General features: G+C 53.0%; 5 protein-coding genes across 5 annotated transcripts; 3 read left to right on the forward strand and 2 right to left on the reverse strand.

Annotated features, from left to right (window-relative positions):
* Positions 1-176: 176 nt before the first annotated feature.
* Positions 177-1,257, forward strand: ColSpa_04700 (uncharacterized protein; the record flags this gene model as incomplete). The annotated part of the gene is made up of 2 exons (XM_049270912.1): positions 177-1,138; positions 1,212-1,257. 2 exons carry the CDS (start codon positions 177-179, stop codon positions 1,255-1,257), a joined length of 1,008 nt encoding a protein of 335 aa, XP_049126869.1.
* A 1,796-nt stretch (positions 1,258-3,053) lies between these two features.
* Positions 3,054-4,233, forward strand: ColSpa_04701 (autophagy-related protein 27; the record flags this gene model as incomplete). The annotated part of the gene is made up of 3 exons (XM_049270913.1): positions 3,054-3,327; positions 3,396-3,975; positions 4,038-4,233. 3 exons carry the CDS (start codon positions 3,054-3,056, stop codon positions 4,231-4,233), a joined length of 1,050 nt encoding a protein of 349 aa, XP_049126870.1.
* Positions 4,234-4,679: 446 nt separating this feature from the next.
* Positions 4,680-5,327, forward strand: ColSpa_04702 (uncharacterized protein; the record flags this gene model as incomplete). Its single annotated transcript, XM_049270914.1, has 1 exon — positions 4,680-5,327. The coding sequence occupies one exon, from the start codon at positions 4,680-4,682 to the stop codon at positions 5,325-5,327; it is 648 nt and encodes a 215-aa protein (XP_049126871.1).
* Positions 5,328-6,172: 845 nt separating this feature from the next.
* ColSpa_04703 (cutinase) lies at positions 6,173-6,869 on the reverse strand (the record flags this gene model as incomplete). The annotated part of the gene is made up of 2 exons (XM_049270915.1): positions 6,173-6,345; positions 6,398-6,869. 2 exons carry the CDS (start codon positions 6,867-6,869, stop codon positions 6,173-6,175), a joined length of 645 nt encoding a protein of 214 aa, XP_049126872.1.
* A 3,208-nt stretch (positions 6,870-10,077) lies between these two features.
* On the reverse strand, positions 10,078-11,612 carry ColSpa_04704 (acetylornithine aminotransferase, mitochondrial; the record flags this gene model as incomplete). The annotated part of the gene is made up of 3 exons (XM_049270916.1): positions 10,078-11,106; positions 11,168-11,407; positions 11,469-11,612. 3 exons carry the CDS (start codon positions 11,610-11,612, stop codon positions 10,078-10,080), a joined length of 1,413 nt encoding a protein of 470 aa, XP_049126873.1.
* Positions 11,613-15,037: the final 3,425 nt, after the last annotated feature.

Consider the following 15,037-nt stretch of genomic DNA (forward strand, 5'->3'; position numbering starts at 1 on the left):
CAAAGCCAAAGACCTTCACGGTGGTTTTGCATCCTACGCCGGAAAGTTTGCAAGCAGACCTTCTGATCAAAGCTACGACTCCCCGCGGTGCGGTTGATACCCGTGGGAATGTCGATGGGACTGCGCCTCCTTCGACGCCAATATCAATGGTCCCACCTACTCCTACTGCGGGTAGCATGCCTCCTCCTGCCAAGAAACAGAAGCGCGAACGCATGGAGCTCGATGCAAGCAATATTCATATAGCAGAGTCCCAAATCCTCCTTGCGACTAACGCCCCTCTGTTCTTGGAGCCGACTAGGGATGCGGAAGAGACAATTGCCCTTCTGGACGTCCTGGCGCATCCCAAGCACTCGGATTCGCCTCCTCAGCCTAAAACCAGGAAGAGGACCGTGGCGGAGATGGCAGCCGACGAAGCGGCTGCGGCAGATCAGGAGAGATATATGCTCATCTTGGACGAACGGCTCTCTTCCAGCACCAATGGCGCACAAGGTGGAGGCAACGGGGCCGACAAGGAAGGCCCAGCTGTTGTGTCTACCTTTGAGCCGAGGTTCGAGCGCTTCAAGGTCATTGCCGATATCAAGAGAGAGCATGACGAGAGGAAAGAACAGGAGAAGGTCAAGGCGGCCGAGGCCGAGCGGAAACTCGCACAGGAGAAGCAGAAGCAGATGCAGGAGCAGCAAGCCGTCATTGCGGCTCAAAGACAAGCAGAAGCGGAGAAAGTGCGGCGCGAACATCAAATGGCCCAGGAACTCAAGGCTCGTCAAGAGCAGCAGCAGAGAGAACAGCAGAGACGGGCTATGGCTGCACAAGCCGCTGCGAGCCAGGCTGCCCAGAACAACCAGAATGCCGCGGCAAACATGGCACAGCAGCAACAGGCGAATGGTCCTATGCCCAATGGCACATCCAGTGGCGTTGCAAGCGCCGTACCGGCCCAGGCTCGCTTCTCTCAAGCATCTCAGCCTGCTGTGTCTTCGCCCGTTGTTCGCCAAGGAACGCCGCACAGCATGTCGTCCCCCATGCCCGGCGCAGTGCCCATGCAGCAGTCCAACTCGCAAATGGCCAACAGCCCTCCACGCCCACCATCCGCAGTTCCTGGCCACCCAGCCAACGTTGGCGGCGTTCCGATGTCGCACAGCATGTCTGCTCGCGCAAGCCAGCAGAGCCATCAGGCCGGCACTCCCCGCATGCATCACGGAACACCTACAATGCAGGGAACACCTGGTTCTCGTCCGGCAGTGGCGGCTACACCTCGGATGAACCAGGCCAGCCCGCCGCCCAACATGATGGCCTCGAACTCTCAAATGGGTCAGCATATGATGATGGGCACTCCGGGATCCATGCCACAACCTGTGCATAACCCCAACCTAATCGCAGCGCAGGTTGCGCAACAGCAGCGGGCCATACAGCAACAGCAAATGGCAGCAGCTATGCAGAACGGCATGGGTAACATGATGAATGGCAACATGAACCCGCAACAGATGACGCCGCAACAGCAGCAGCAATTCCTGCAGCAACAGATGCAGCATAGAATGATGCTTCAGCAGCAGCAGCAGCAACAGCGCGGAAACATGGGCAACATGAGCAACATGATGAACCAGCAACTCGCGCAGCGGTACGCTCAGCAACTTAGCCAGATGGGCGCCAACCAAATGAACGGCGGTCAAATGACGCCACAGATGCAGGCCCAACTCCAGGCACAACTCCAGGCGCAAATGGGCAACCCAATGCAGCGCCAGATGGGCGGTGGTCAGAACATGATGAACGGTCAAAACATGAACATGCAGGCCATGATGCAGATGCAGCAGCAACAGGCGATGAACAACAACAATGCCCTCACCAATCAGGTCAAAATCCAGGGACAAGCAATTTATAACAAGCAGATCGCCAACCTCGCGGCCAAGTGGGGCGGCGCAGTCGAGAACATTCCGCCTGAGCAGATGGAGGCGTTCAAGAGGAACTGCATGATGGAGGCTAAGAACCAGATCCAGAGCGTTCTTGCGCAGAGGAGAGCCCATCAGGTGATGCAGCAACAGCAGCTTCAGCAACAGCAGCAGCAGCAGCAGATGCAAGGAATGGGTGGTATGATGGGTCCTCACGGGATGTAGGGTGATCCCGGACCCTTGATAATGAGGTGTATGCATCGTCACCGTAGTACATGCTTTCGCCTCTCGGGTTATGTTGAAAATGGAGATGAGGCGGGTAGATGGAATGGTGAACCGGCAATGGTGAGGGTCCGGTTTGAGCGTCCTTTTTCACTTTTGGCGTCTGGGAAGTCCACGGATGGATTGGCTGGTCTTGATCTTGCATGATCTTATATACCCCTACGAAGGCGCATCTACCTTATCCTTCAAGGTGCGGTTGGGGATGGACGGCAATTGCTTTTTTAACGGTTCATGGAGTGGGAGAAGGTGGAGAATGGAAATGTGCATACACTCCAGGACCTCCTGGTGTGTCTGGAGAAGCGACTTTAATGTATCACTTGATGTATCAAATAAGGAATTCAATACACATTTTGGCCGCGCTTACAGAGTAAGTGTGTTGGAGTGTTTTATTTTGTCCGAAGCTGGCGATGCTTACATCAGCAGTATCTGTCTTGCTGCCGTACCCGGGGGGCCCAATTGCCTAATACAGAGTCGAAGCACGTGATTCGCTAGATCTTCGGCATGACGATGATGCAACGAGCTAAATTGCCGTCTGACCCAAACGGTCAGGTCCGTCGTCCCTGTTGGCAGTCGCATCACATCAGCCAGCGAGGTCATCCATCCTGTCGACTCCACTACCCCTACCCAGCCTTTTAAGCACCAAGCCACAGAACCACACGCCGTGACCTCTCGCCAAATTGTGTTACCTATCCAGCTTGTAGAGCCACCCTCTTACGTGCTGAGCTGCACATCTTCTTCACTCCCCCTTTTAGTCATTCAACCTTGTAGCTTGCTGAACTTTAGTCTCGAGTTGCATCTTCCAGCAGAGCTGTCCCACGCGCGCGCGACTCCGTTTCGCCGACTCGCTGAACTCCGTCGAAGCAATCCGGACAATTGGCTTACGCTCTCGCGATGCATCTCCCTGGGCTCCAACGGACAGAGGCAGCCTTCCTTCTGGCGCTGCTGATGTCTCCGCTGCCAGCGGTCTCGATGTTGGACTGCAAGCACATCTTGGTGGACGGTGTCTCCTTCAACCTCGGTGAACTAGGAGGGCCGCACAGCGTTGTGACCAGCAGATGGCATCCTCCCACTTTCACGAACACGTCCTACACTGTCGATATCTGCGCTCCTCTCAAGCGAAAGGGAGATGTCAAGAAAGACGAGCAATGTCCTAGCTTCACGAGAGGTAAGGCTTCCGTGATGTGCCAAGAGCCAGCTTGCTTGAGCTCCGGCAAAGCTAACATTTTTGAACAGTGTGTGCCATCGAGCGTACTATCCACCCGGGCCAGGACGATAAAGGCGAGGTCGAAAAGGTGATACCTATTGCTGGCGAGCTAGGCGACCATGGCGGAAGGGCCTTGGACGCCAAGCCCGAGCGGCTCAAGTCGAGCGACTCGAACTCTGATGCGAAGAAGGAAGGCGTCCGAATCATCCTCAACGGTGGCTCTTATCCACTGGGCAGAAGCGGGAGAAACCAGAAGGCCATCATCGAATTCATCTGCGACCGCGAGAAGTCGGGCCTTGAAGGCGAGGTTAGACCCGAAGACCAATACGACGGCAACCAATTCCGAGCACGCGAGGAGGACAAGGATGGCAAGGATGGCAAGGATGGCGAAGAGGATGGGCGCTCGCCAGATGAGACGCAGATTATGGGGAACAACACCGCCCTGATTTGGAATAGCTACGGCCCGAACGAGAAGAACGATATGGACGTCCTGAGGTTAACCTGGCACACCAAGTTTGCCTGCGAGGATGCTTTCGACAAGCCGCCCAGCGAAGGTGGCAGTGGTGACACGAGCAGCCACTGGGGCTTTTTCACCTGGTTCATTGTTCTGTAAGTCAGCTCGACACATTGTGTATGGCTCAGCAGCAGCAGTTAACCCTTGAAATCTGTAGGGCTTTCCTCGGCATTGCGGCGTACCTCATATTCGGCTCCTGGCTGAACTACAACAGATACGGTGCCAGGGGCTGGGATCTTCTGCCGCACGGAGACACGATCCGCGATATTCCCTACTTGGTCAAGGACTGGACCCGCAGCGTGCTCAGCACTGTCAACGGCAGCGGCAGCCGGGGCGGTTACAGCGCCGTCTAGAGCGGGGGTTGCAAGTGACCGCAAGAGAAGAGGATTGTAAATTTACGGTTGTAAACTGGGTTAGTGACTACGGTTCTGGGTGCATGGTCTTTGGAGGGCATCATTCTGCGAGTCTAGCCGCGACTTGGAGTTGGACTGGGTTGGTCTCTGGAGCTTGTCGCATTAGCTTGTTCTTCAATGGAATACAACGTGATTGTAACATTATTGAAACGATACCGGTCCTCTATTCTCATGTGTTGATGGCGCGAAAGACCCAGGGATCCGTCCAAGACAATTACGTCCGAAGGTGCGCCCCGGGATGTTCGGTGGATCAATGATGAATGTGGGGCCGGTGCCAGCATCGAAAAACGCCGCTCACTGACCTCGCACTCCGGCTCACCTCCGTACAAGTCTCTCACGCATACCAAATCACCGATACAGCCATCAGCGCAGCACATGGGCGCGATATGATAGACAAAATAGGCACAACTGATGAAGATGTCACCTGTGGCGCCTACGAGGATTTTCCGCAAGATGAGGAGCCATCACTCACCTTCATCCCTCATCCTCTCCCACAGCTCACCAACGAGCCCCAAACCCTCCCAGACTCCTGTCTGAGCCTTTCCCTCCCTCTTCTCCGAGACCTGCACGCTCAGCTTCCGCCCTCACCGCACCTGACTCTCTCAATAGGCAGCGGCACCGGCCTCGTCGAGGGGCTCCTGCACTCCCTTGCATCGCCGTACGCGCTCAATCTAGTCAGTGTCGAAATCGCGCCCAGCCCGAACAGGTACCACGCATCACACCGTACCGTCCCGGGCACCTGGGCGCTCGATCTGCTCGCGAAGGAGGCGAAGGCGTGGATGTTTGTGTATCCGAAGCAGGTATCGTTGGTGAGGGAGTACATGGCGGCGTTTTCGAGGGAGGGGAGCGCGGAAACGGTGATGTATATCGGACCGAGGATGGACTGGGGTGATTTCCGGGGCGCATTTGAGGGGTTTGCGAGAGAAATTGAGGTTTGGGGGGAGGAGAGGATGGAGGCGGCTGGGGGGAGAGCGTGGGAGTGTGTTGCTATTGTGAGGCCGGAGAAGGCTGGCGGGTCTGCTCCGAACTCGTGATGGAGGAAGAGACTTGCAGATTCGGATGAGTATCTGACTCTTTTAGTCAAGGGGGCCAATGTGTGACGGTCTTTCCCTGTTGACGGGTACGCCTCGACAAGCCAGCACAAGGTGGTGGTTTACGCCCATTATCTTGCACGCTTCCACTCAGACCCAACTGAGTCCAGCACATCTCCGTCGAACTCTCAAAAGTTTGCAAAATTCCCTGTCTTGAATTCTTGTTCCTCGTGGCTAATGTTTATAGAATAAGTGAAAGCCTTCCGGCCATGGGCTCGCGAGATGACAACGGAATCACGAGCTAGTCCACCAAGCAGCGCAGCTCAAGCAGACCAAGGCTATGGACCGTCTTTCTTTTTGGAGGTGAGCGACCAGGAATATGCGGTTCGAAACGCGAATCATGGGATTTCTTTTCAAAAGTTTGCTTTTGGCCTGCATGAGTCGATCTGAGGTCAACAGTGGGTGTCGAACAGGCAAGGTGAAGCTTCATTACGATGTTTAGAGTTTCAGGAAGGGATTTACACCGCAGAAAGGCTTTGTTTCGTCGAGGGCAAAGCGAGGTGCCTGCGCTGCCTTTTCCAAAAACCAGCTGAGATTTTTTTCAGACTGAAACGTCTTGTCTAGATCTTATGATATGGCTACGCAAATGCTAAGCTATGCCAATGACGATGAACGCAAACCTCCCGCGCAGCCAGACCGGGGGCAAGCTCAACCAACATTACTACATCTGTACCATCAGGTGCTACACAGTGCAACTTTGCGTGTAGGTATCTACACAAAAGTAATTACGGAATATATGTACACAAGAGAAAGCCTCCGAGGTCAACTCTAAGAAGGCTACTGGGCGCTTAAGCGGCAGCCGGCATCAAGGATGCGGCGAACTGAGCGGCCTCGTCGGCGTTGTCGCGGTACGTCAAGTGAGCCCGGCGAATTTGGTTGCCGCCCTCGCAGATGTTGTCGCCGTTATGGCAGATGACCTTGGTCTTGGCGGCGGGAACGCCCTGGACGGGCTGGCCGTTGACTGTTGAGCTGTTAGATTTGAGGACTCACGGAGAAGCAGGAGCGAGACTTACGTGGGTCGCCGAAGATGACGACGCCGGCAACCTTGGCCACCGAGTCTGCTGACATCATTGCAGCACCATTGTGTACCAGCTGTCCGCCCTGAGAGTACCCGGACATGATGACTGCCGAGTTGGGGCAGTTGGTGATGGCCTGCTGAGTGAGCGTGGCCATCATCTGCGAGCCGTTGGCGTCGCCTCCAGCCAGGAATCCTGGGATGTCGGCCGGATACTCGACTCCCTGGACAGCAAGGTTGCCGCCGACCTGGGTCGCAAGGGCCTGGAAGAAGGGCGGGCCGGCGAGGGTGCCGACGTTGCCGCCCTCCGTGGTGCCGCGGGCGAAGATGACGATCATGGACTTGCACTCGCCATTAAGACCGTCCTGCTGGTTCCCCGAGAAGTCGGCCTGACGAGGCTGGATCGCGACGGGGGAGGCGGACACTGTGCCCAGCAGGGCGAGGAGAAAGGCTGCTGTTGAGCGGTGCATCTTGTCGATATGATGACGATTATTTTATGTGCCGTACGGGGACTATTACTAAGGATTCGCTGACAGCTATGATTGCAAGTGGAAGTCGGGTCAACAACTTTAAAGCTCTTCGTCATGACATTGGATGGGGAGAGAGGTGACGGTTGCATTCTTATAGCGGGCTCGGGGTCTCGACCTCGACCCCAGGAACGGCCCACGAGACAACGAAAAATAAGCTTCATTCCTCGCGTACGGATTGTTTTCTAATCCTGCAGCACAACGGCTTCAGGTACCGCAACCTCATCCCGATGAGGAAAGGGGGCGGATCATAGATACAGGGAACTGCACGTGGGGGGTCAGCCTGATGCCACCAACACTAGACGGGGTTAGGGATGATGTCTTCTGGGACTGAAGTTGACTGACTGATCAGCGACGGACTCGAAGGCTAGCCGCAAGCTTAGCTGTGCCAAGAACCGGGACCATTTGAAGCTTGTCAACGATGACTACTACGTCTTTGGGGGGCAGCAGGCCGATGGAGCTCCCCATCAGTAGGACAGAGAGAAACAGACATCGGACCCAGGTTGTCAGATTGAAATGGTTGCGATTGGCTGGGAGCGTTTCATGGATGAGGCTGGTCTGATCTGTTGCATGGGAACGACCCGAAACACCGGGCGGTTTGTGCGCAACGGCGGAAGGTAGGGGCACCGAGTTGATTCCGAAGCTTTTCCCCCCCTGTCAACGTACGGACTGGCGTATCTTGTTTTGGCGGGCTCGGGGAGGCATAAGATAGGATGGGAGATTCGCGCTGGTGGACTGAAGTAGAAATATCCGTTGGTTCTTGGTCAAGGGGAGACGTGGCAGGTTTCTGACAGCGCTTTGTTCTGGTCTGATGTTGTTCTTCCCTTTCTTGTCGTCTCGACCAGGCAAAGTTCTTGTCTTCTGAAAGATCGGAGCAATCCTCACACCCGAGGGCGAGGTTGACTGCTGACGTGCGTTTCGTCGTTGGGCTTGAGGAAGAAATCCTCAGCCGTCGGATTTTGAGAGCCTTCCGTCTGGCCGTCCGCCAAGACTCGTCTGGAGTTTTCGGCTCGTTCTGTCCAAACTCGACGAGGAAATTTTCTAATCGATCCAGACTTTCTTAATCGATGGACATTCGGAGGGATGACCCAAATCGGACACGATGTTGCCTCGGTACCGGTGCGTCGGCTTGGCATACTGTCAACAAGGCGAGTTCGGCAAGTGGATTAAGACCTGAGTAATATCATTTTGTTTATGCCATGTGTCTGATTGTTTTACTGGGCTCTCAATGGATATTAGTTGAAGGCCATCGTTATCTCCCCGTTCAAATAATGCTGATAAGGAGTTCGAGTGTAAGGCAGAGTAGCGTATGATTGCCGGAATCCAAAGTACTGGAGACGGGGTTCTCACAATGAACCAACGGGAGGGGGGGATTAATTCTCTACACTGAATGCCGATGGAATCGGGTAGTGCTGGGTTGACCTCAGAGAGGGTTCAGCCACGGTACTTCAGGGGTGCTGAGCGATATGTGGATGATGCTGAGAGTGGGTGTGCAGGAGGGGTTTCTAGGAAATCGAGTGGAATGAGTTGATGCTCGACGGACGAAACTAAACTAGAACATTTTTTTTGTTCCAAATTCTGAACAAAATCTTTTGTAACTAGTTGGAATTCTAGGTCTTAGCAATATAGGGACAGGCGACTGGGCGGTTGAGGAAAGGTCGCGAGGGTGCCTTCATTGTTGAAAATCAAACATAACCCATCGGACCGGATCCTGCCTTTTCTGGAACGTACTCTTTAATTTCAAACTAGCTGACTTTTTATTTCGTCTCCATCGATTTTTTTAAAAGTATTTCTCCATCTTTATTCTCTGGCTTGTGATACTGGTCAAGGGCAGGGAAGAGCCATCGTGAATGTGGGGGATGTGCCGGAGATGGACTGTCCGGGGAAAACAGTCCCGCAGCACGCTAGAGTGGTTTAGCCAATATCCACTTTCCAAATTTGGCGGTCACGTCATCGGTCCTGCCGAGGGAGAAACATCTCGGAATACCGTCATCCCGTTTTTTGGGACAGCCGTACACAAAATAATGGGAAGATTTCGAAAATCTCCAGGTCACTTAAAAATGGCTAATCCATCACATGTTCCTATCGATGCATACTACATGCTCGAATATCAGTTCATATTTCTGGAGCCGTAGTCTTGCAGACTGAATCTTCGTCAACTTCAAAGATCAAGACCCTCCGCTTCTGGGTGCAGTCAGAAGAAATCCTCTTACACAAGACCTCGGCGGTCCACTATGGCGATCATGATACAAACTTTTGGTTCAAGGGATTTGCAGGACTGGGTTATCTTGTTTTACGCCCTTAGTACCTGTCCTGGACCGTCCAATAGAATGATCGGTATCGCAACCTTAGTACAACGTTCGTGGACTTGATTGCTGTTGGCGAAGACGAGTGCACGACTGAGATGTGGGTCTATAGATTATCCGAGAAGCTCGCTGAAAGTGCGCTTGTCTTGCTCCGTTTCGAGATTATTGTACTGGATCTTGAGACGTTGTCAACACGAACTCTGTTCCTAGGGTCGGATGGCTGCTTAAATGTCCCTGAAGCATCATCGCCATTGCCGTACTGGAGTGAATTGCAGCTCTGTTTTCTGTTACGTGGTTCGAGTTGAGTTAATCGTTTGGGATTTGCTGTCTTTTGCACTTGTGAACAGGTCCTGATTCAAGGCCAGGCGTGGTTTGGTTTAAGGAGACAAGAAATAGAAGCTGTAAGAGTTTAAGTGAACGGGTTGGTTTGATAAAAGGACAATTCACAACTGAGTCTCGGAGCTGGAGGCAGTTAGACGAATATCTACGCAGGGACAAGTTGAGAGAGCGGACGCAGGTGCAAACCATGTGTGCTGCCTCCACATTTTCCGTCTTCTTGTGATATTTGGTTTGCAGCCAATACAAACACATGCCAGACTGATGGACATGCACAGTTTGAACAGTTCACTTAATGACACATGTTACTTGATATTCAGTGAAAACCATTTCGAAATGGTTACGTTCAGAGACACCATCGCTAGCCTAAACTGGTCCTGCCATCGGTGGATATTTGAAACGCTTCGCTGCTTGCGTTCTTGGAATCTAAGTCTACTTTTCGTAAGGGTTTTAAACGCCGGTGCCAAACGATTAATTACATTGGTCGAGTCTTGTCACTTGAGAGGTATTCATGAGTGGGTGACAGAGATAGCCTCTTCCAGGATATCCAAACCCTGCTTGATCTCCTGCTCCGTGATAGTCAAGGGAGGCACAAAACGCAGAGTGTTGGTGCCGGCGGTGATGATCAGCAGACCACGCTCACGGGCAGCCTTGACGATGGGTGAGGGGTCCTGGGTGAGCTGGAGACCGAGGATAAGACCACGTCCGCGAACCTCCTTGATCAAGTCGGGGAAACGCTTGCGCAGGGAGTCGAAGCGAGTCTTGAAGATTTCGGCCTTGGCGGCAACGGCCTTCTGCAAGCCGGGGTCGGCGAGGCGGGAGACGATGTTGTGAGCCAAGCGGCAGGCGAGAGGGTTACCGCCGAAAGTGGTACCGTGGTCGCCCACCTTGATCTTCTCCGAGACGTTGTGGTTGACAATGGTGGCACCGATGGGGAAGCCGTTGCCCAGCGCCTTCGCGGTGGTGATGATATCCGGGTGGGCCTCCTTGGGCAGGTGGGTGTGCGCCCAGAAGGTACCGGTACGGGACAGACCGCACTGGATCTCATCGTAGATCAGGACGGCGCCGACTTCGCGGCAGCGCTTGGCCAGAGCGATCAAAAACTCATCCGTCGCGGGCGTGACACCACCCTCGCCCTGGATGGGCTCAACAATGACTCCGCAGGTCTTGTCCGTGACGACGTCGTTGATGGCCGCAACGTCGTTGAATGCGCCGAGCTTAAAACCGGGCAGCATCGGCGCAAAGGGCTCCTGGTACTTGGGGTTGTGGGTGGCGGACAAGCTGCCCATCGTCCGGCCATGGAAAGCGTTGTTGAACGAAACAACCTCGTACTTGTCGCCCGACGGCTGGCTGACCTTGGCGGCCTTCCTGGCGAACTTGATGGCGGCCTCGTTGGCCTCGGAGCCCGAGTTGCAGACGAAGACCGAGTTGACATCGTGCATGGCGCCCGCCTCGCGGGTCTTCTCGACCAGCAGCTTGGAAAGGGCGCCGGTCCAGGGGTTGTAGTAGAGGTTCGAGGCGTGCATGAGGGTGCTTCCCTGTGATGTGACGTCTTGTCAGTACGGTGAAAATGGCTCGCGGCACCTCGGCGTTACCCACCTGCTCGGTCATGAGCTTGGTCAGCTCGGGGTCGCAGTGTCCCAAAGCATTTACAGCGATGCCAGCGGTGAAATCGAGGTATTGCCTGTTCTCAACGTCCCAGAGCACAGATCCCTGGCCCTTTACGAATACCGGCGGCGGGCGGGCGTAGGTGGCAACCATGTACGGCGCATGTTCGCGGACGAGGGCAGCGCTCGCCGAGTCTTCGGTCGGGTCCGGGTTTGGCACAGAGGCCTGAGTCTGTAATACAAATGTGTTAGCACCACGGTGACTCAAGCTGTGGGATCTTGGGGACACTGACTGTGATGTTGCTCTTCACGTCCTCCGGGAGGCTCGAGGCAGCGGCTGTCGCAGAGGAGAGCGCACGGGTGTTGATGCGTGAGGTAACGGCCAGGCATGGCTTGCAATTTGCCAATTGCAGTCGTAGAGGAGCACGGAACGCCATTATGGTATCTTGAAAGAACAAACAAAGCTCCGCGGTAAATAATGGTGGTGTTGGAGAGAAAAGTTCCTGGTTAAAATTTGGGCCGTTCACGCATGGATCGACGGAGGTGACTCGACAATCTCGCTATCGATAAGCCGCGCCGCTCTCCGGTTCATGGAGGGGCAGGCCCACTCTCCCCGGCCGTGCGTAAATTTGGCTCGGCGATTCCGCTCCGATCTCGGCCGTGCTCGGACGAACTTGCCGAGTCTCAAAACACCTTGCGCGCTTACAACAAACACCTCTACTCAGCCAAAGTCACTACTTATCCAGTATCGTGAATTTAGGTGCTCTCCTCTACCAGGCGAGTTGCTTAAACAACCATCAGTTTCTCCAAAATGAGGCACACAGCTATAACTATTGGCTTTCCAAAGTAGCATGTTTGTTGGCAAATAGCAACTCAAACTTCAAATCGAGGTTCCAACTTCATAGTACTATGGTGTACCAAGCTGCGAACTCGTGCTGACTACTATGCTTTGTGCATAGAATGAAACAGAACACGCTTACCCAAGGGCCACTCCATATCCTCCAAGTTATCTACCAATATCACTAATCACCTATCACCAGGGTGAAAACAAGGCTATGTTGAAACCTCTCTTGCCCTGAAACGCTAGCACTTGGGAATAAACAAAAAGAATGCTTACTCTGTTGATGATTTGTACACTAGCTGTTAGGATCCTACTATGATGTTTGGCCTGTCGATGTATACCATTTCAGCTTCGATGAAACCCTCCCGAGACTCACGCAGTCTTTGACGAACCTCTTCCGCCACTCTTCGAAAGATGGAGGTGTTCTCGTCAAAACTCACCGTCAAAACCTAGCTGGCCCCTAAATCTGAGTGATTCGTGCCAACACCAGTTACTGTGACACGACGCAGACCGCGCCAACGAAGCAACCCCACAATGTCTGCGTCGTTGTACTCGAGTATCTTTAGCAAGCCATCCTCACTAACCTGAACCCAATCGTCTTTCCACATAAGTAACATCGTAATAATGTCCTTTCCGTGTTTCTCGTTCAACAATGTCATGAGAGATACTCTCGATGTGATGAAGTACACCTCTTTCTGACGCTCAATGACCATCCTCATCATCTCCGCATCACAGAACGCTGCCATTTCGGCAAGTCCTCCCTGTGTGACTGGTATGGCACTCTCTTTGCCGAATAAACTTCCCCACAATTTTCTGGCTATACGATTTCCAGCTGGATTTCTAAAGGTGGTAGCAAGTGTCTCTGTGATTTGTAGGTTTCCTCCACCAAGGTCCAACAAATGTTTGACCGTCTCCAGTCCACACCGTTTGAAGGCTGAGTCACGAAAGCTTTCACTCAAAGTGAGGTTGGAGCTTTTTAGCTGAGACAGGTCCCGAACCACCGAACGCATCTTCTCATCACCAAGACCCACAAGTAGGTCGGATGGTATCTCAAACTGTTGGTCTTTTTCAACAAGTGTTTTTACATCGTCCATCCGGCCGTCAGCAATGGCTTTACTGAACGCCATATCCGTCAATTCAGGCAGCGCTGCAAGGAATGTCTTCATGTCGTTGAAATGACCCATCTGGTGTTCAAAGTCGCCAAAAAAGAGAAAGTTTTGCAGGTCTCGGACGAGCTGGGTCTCACTCTTGAAATAATCCGGTAACAGTAGCCCCTCAGGATCGCATTGCGCCACGTCCGAGGCGATTCCAAGCATGGCATAGACCATGTCTCGGGGGTCGGTTGCTCGGCTTTCTCGAAATTGTCGCAGCAAGATATGCAGGCATCTTCACTTGGTGTCCTCGCTCCGCAATGTTACCTTGATCAATGCAAACCGCATCGACCCACAATATTCTGCCTTCATCATGACGCAGATAATTCAAGGCATGGAAAAGGCTCTTGGTGACAGATAGTTTCTTTCGATTGGCCGTGATCGACTCTGACAAATCGTTGCTTCCCCAGGCGTATGATAATGCCTCATAGGGAACGATATTTCCTGGCTCAAGACTTGCTTGGAAGATGTCACATGATACCTCCCCGCTAGCCCCTGGATGGAGAATCAGAAGTCTGAATGACTTGTACTCAAGGTCCAACGGCTCTTACTGATAGGATTCCATGTCTAGTGTCGCTCATGAGTTGGGTGTGGTCTCTGGATCAAGACTTGTCTATATCTCGGCGTTGGGAAACTAGATGACAGCCAGATCTTGATCGTGGCACGGGCCAATGTTCTTCTGAGTCGCTTTATCGTGGCGGATACTACGTTTTAAGTGCGTCGGCTTCATCCAAGTAATCGAAGAAACTTCGTAAGCCTTGAGTATCCAGTGATTACTGAGGGCCTGGGAGCATTGCTGGGTAGGTAAGCGGATGTGGAACCCCATGTCAGTACCGAAGTAACATTGCTGATTAAACGTTGAACCGATCACATTTGCAGACTATCTTGTACGATAAGTAGCCAAGGCACATCAACTGGTGGCTGCGCTGCGTGAAACACATATTGGTCTCTTGAGGCCTAATTCCCCATTATATGCTTCTTTGAGTAGAGTGTTGATTCTATGACATCCATACACCTCGAGGAAGTTTCTCTTGGCATTATGTATAGGACCGGGCTTCCAACCGCCCAGACCCATGGAAGCAGTCAAAGAGCCACCGAGTCAGCATGGTTTGCAGTTCCTTTCAGCAAAAACGCAATGAAATAAGCATCTCAAGACTTCAATACAAATTGATGTTCCAATACGAGAAGCGTCGTTTACAGAGGACGAGGGATACAGAGCCAGAATCCAGCTAGTTTGTTTACTTTATTCGTGGAGCTATCTTCTCGGAATTTACCATAAATCCCAGGTACGCTATGAGCGTTCCGAGCTGGTGAGGCTGATAACCAAGCTTTTGTGATATCCGTCCGTTTAGATCACGAAGTGGGGCATTCGAGCGGTTTTTGCGACTATTGCAGCCACAAAACCTGGGGAAATTGGTGGCTGAAAGGCCAGGTCTACGTAGCCTCGAGTCGAGGTGACAACGGTCCCTAGAGTTAGTCAAATCAGGCGATGCACGTGTGGGTCAAATCCAATAACAAAGCACAGAACTACCTCTAAGAAGAAGAAGGATTACTCCGTTACCAAGAGGGCGGACCCTTTCTCCGAGAGGTTGGTTCGTCGGCTGAAAGCTGAGGCCTAACGAACGGGGGCCATTCCTCTTCTAGTACTGGTGTCATATAACGTGGGTTTCAGGCGGTCAAGCCCGGGGCGATTTCCTGTGAAAGGCCCGTCCAAAGAAACGCCGTTGAGGTTTATACCTTGCCAACAATGCTAGACGTAACTGGCACTATTCCCAAGCTCCACGACCATTTTTTAAGCGAGCAAAACATCCGCTAACTTGCACTAGTCTTTGTTGACAAAGTGACTTCTCATGCATCCCGCAGCGGCTCG

The sequence above is a fragment of the Colletotrichum spaethianum genome, assembly GCF_022836535.1.
Source record: "Colletotrichum spaethianum MAFF 239500 DNA, contig10, whole genome shotgun sequence".
Lineage (NCBI taxonomy): Eukaryota > Fungi > Ascomycota > Sordariomycetes > Glomerellales > Glomerellaceae > Colletotrichum > Colletotrichum spaethianum.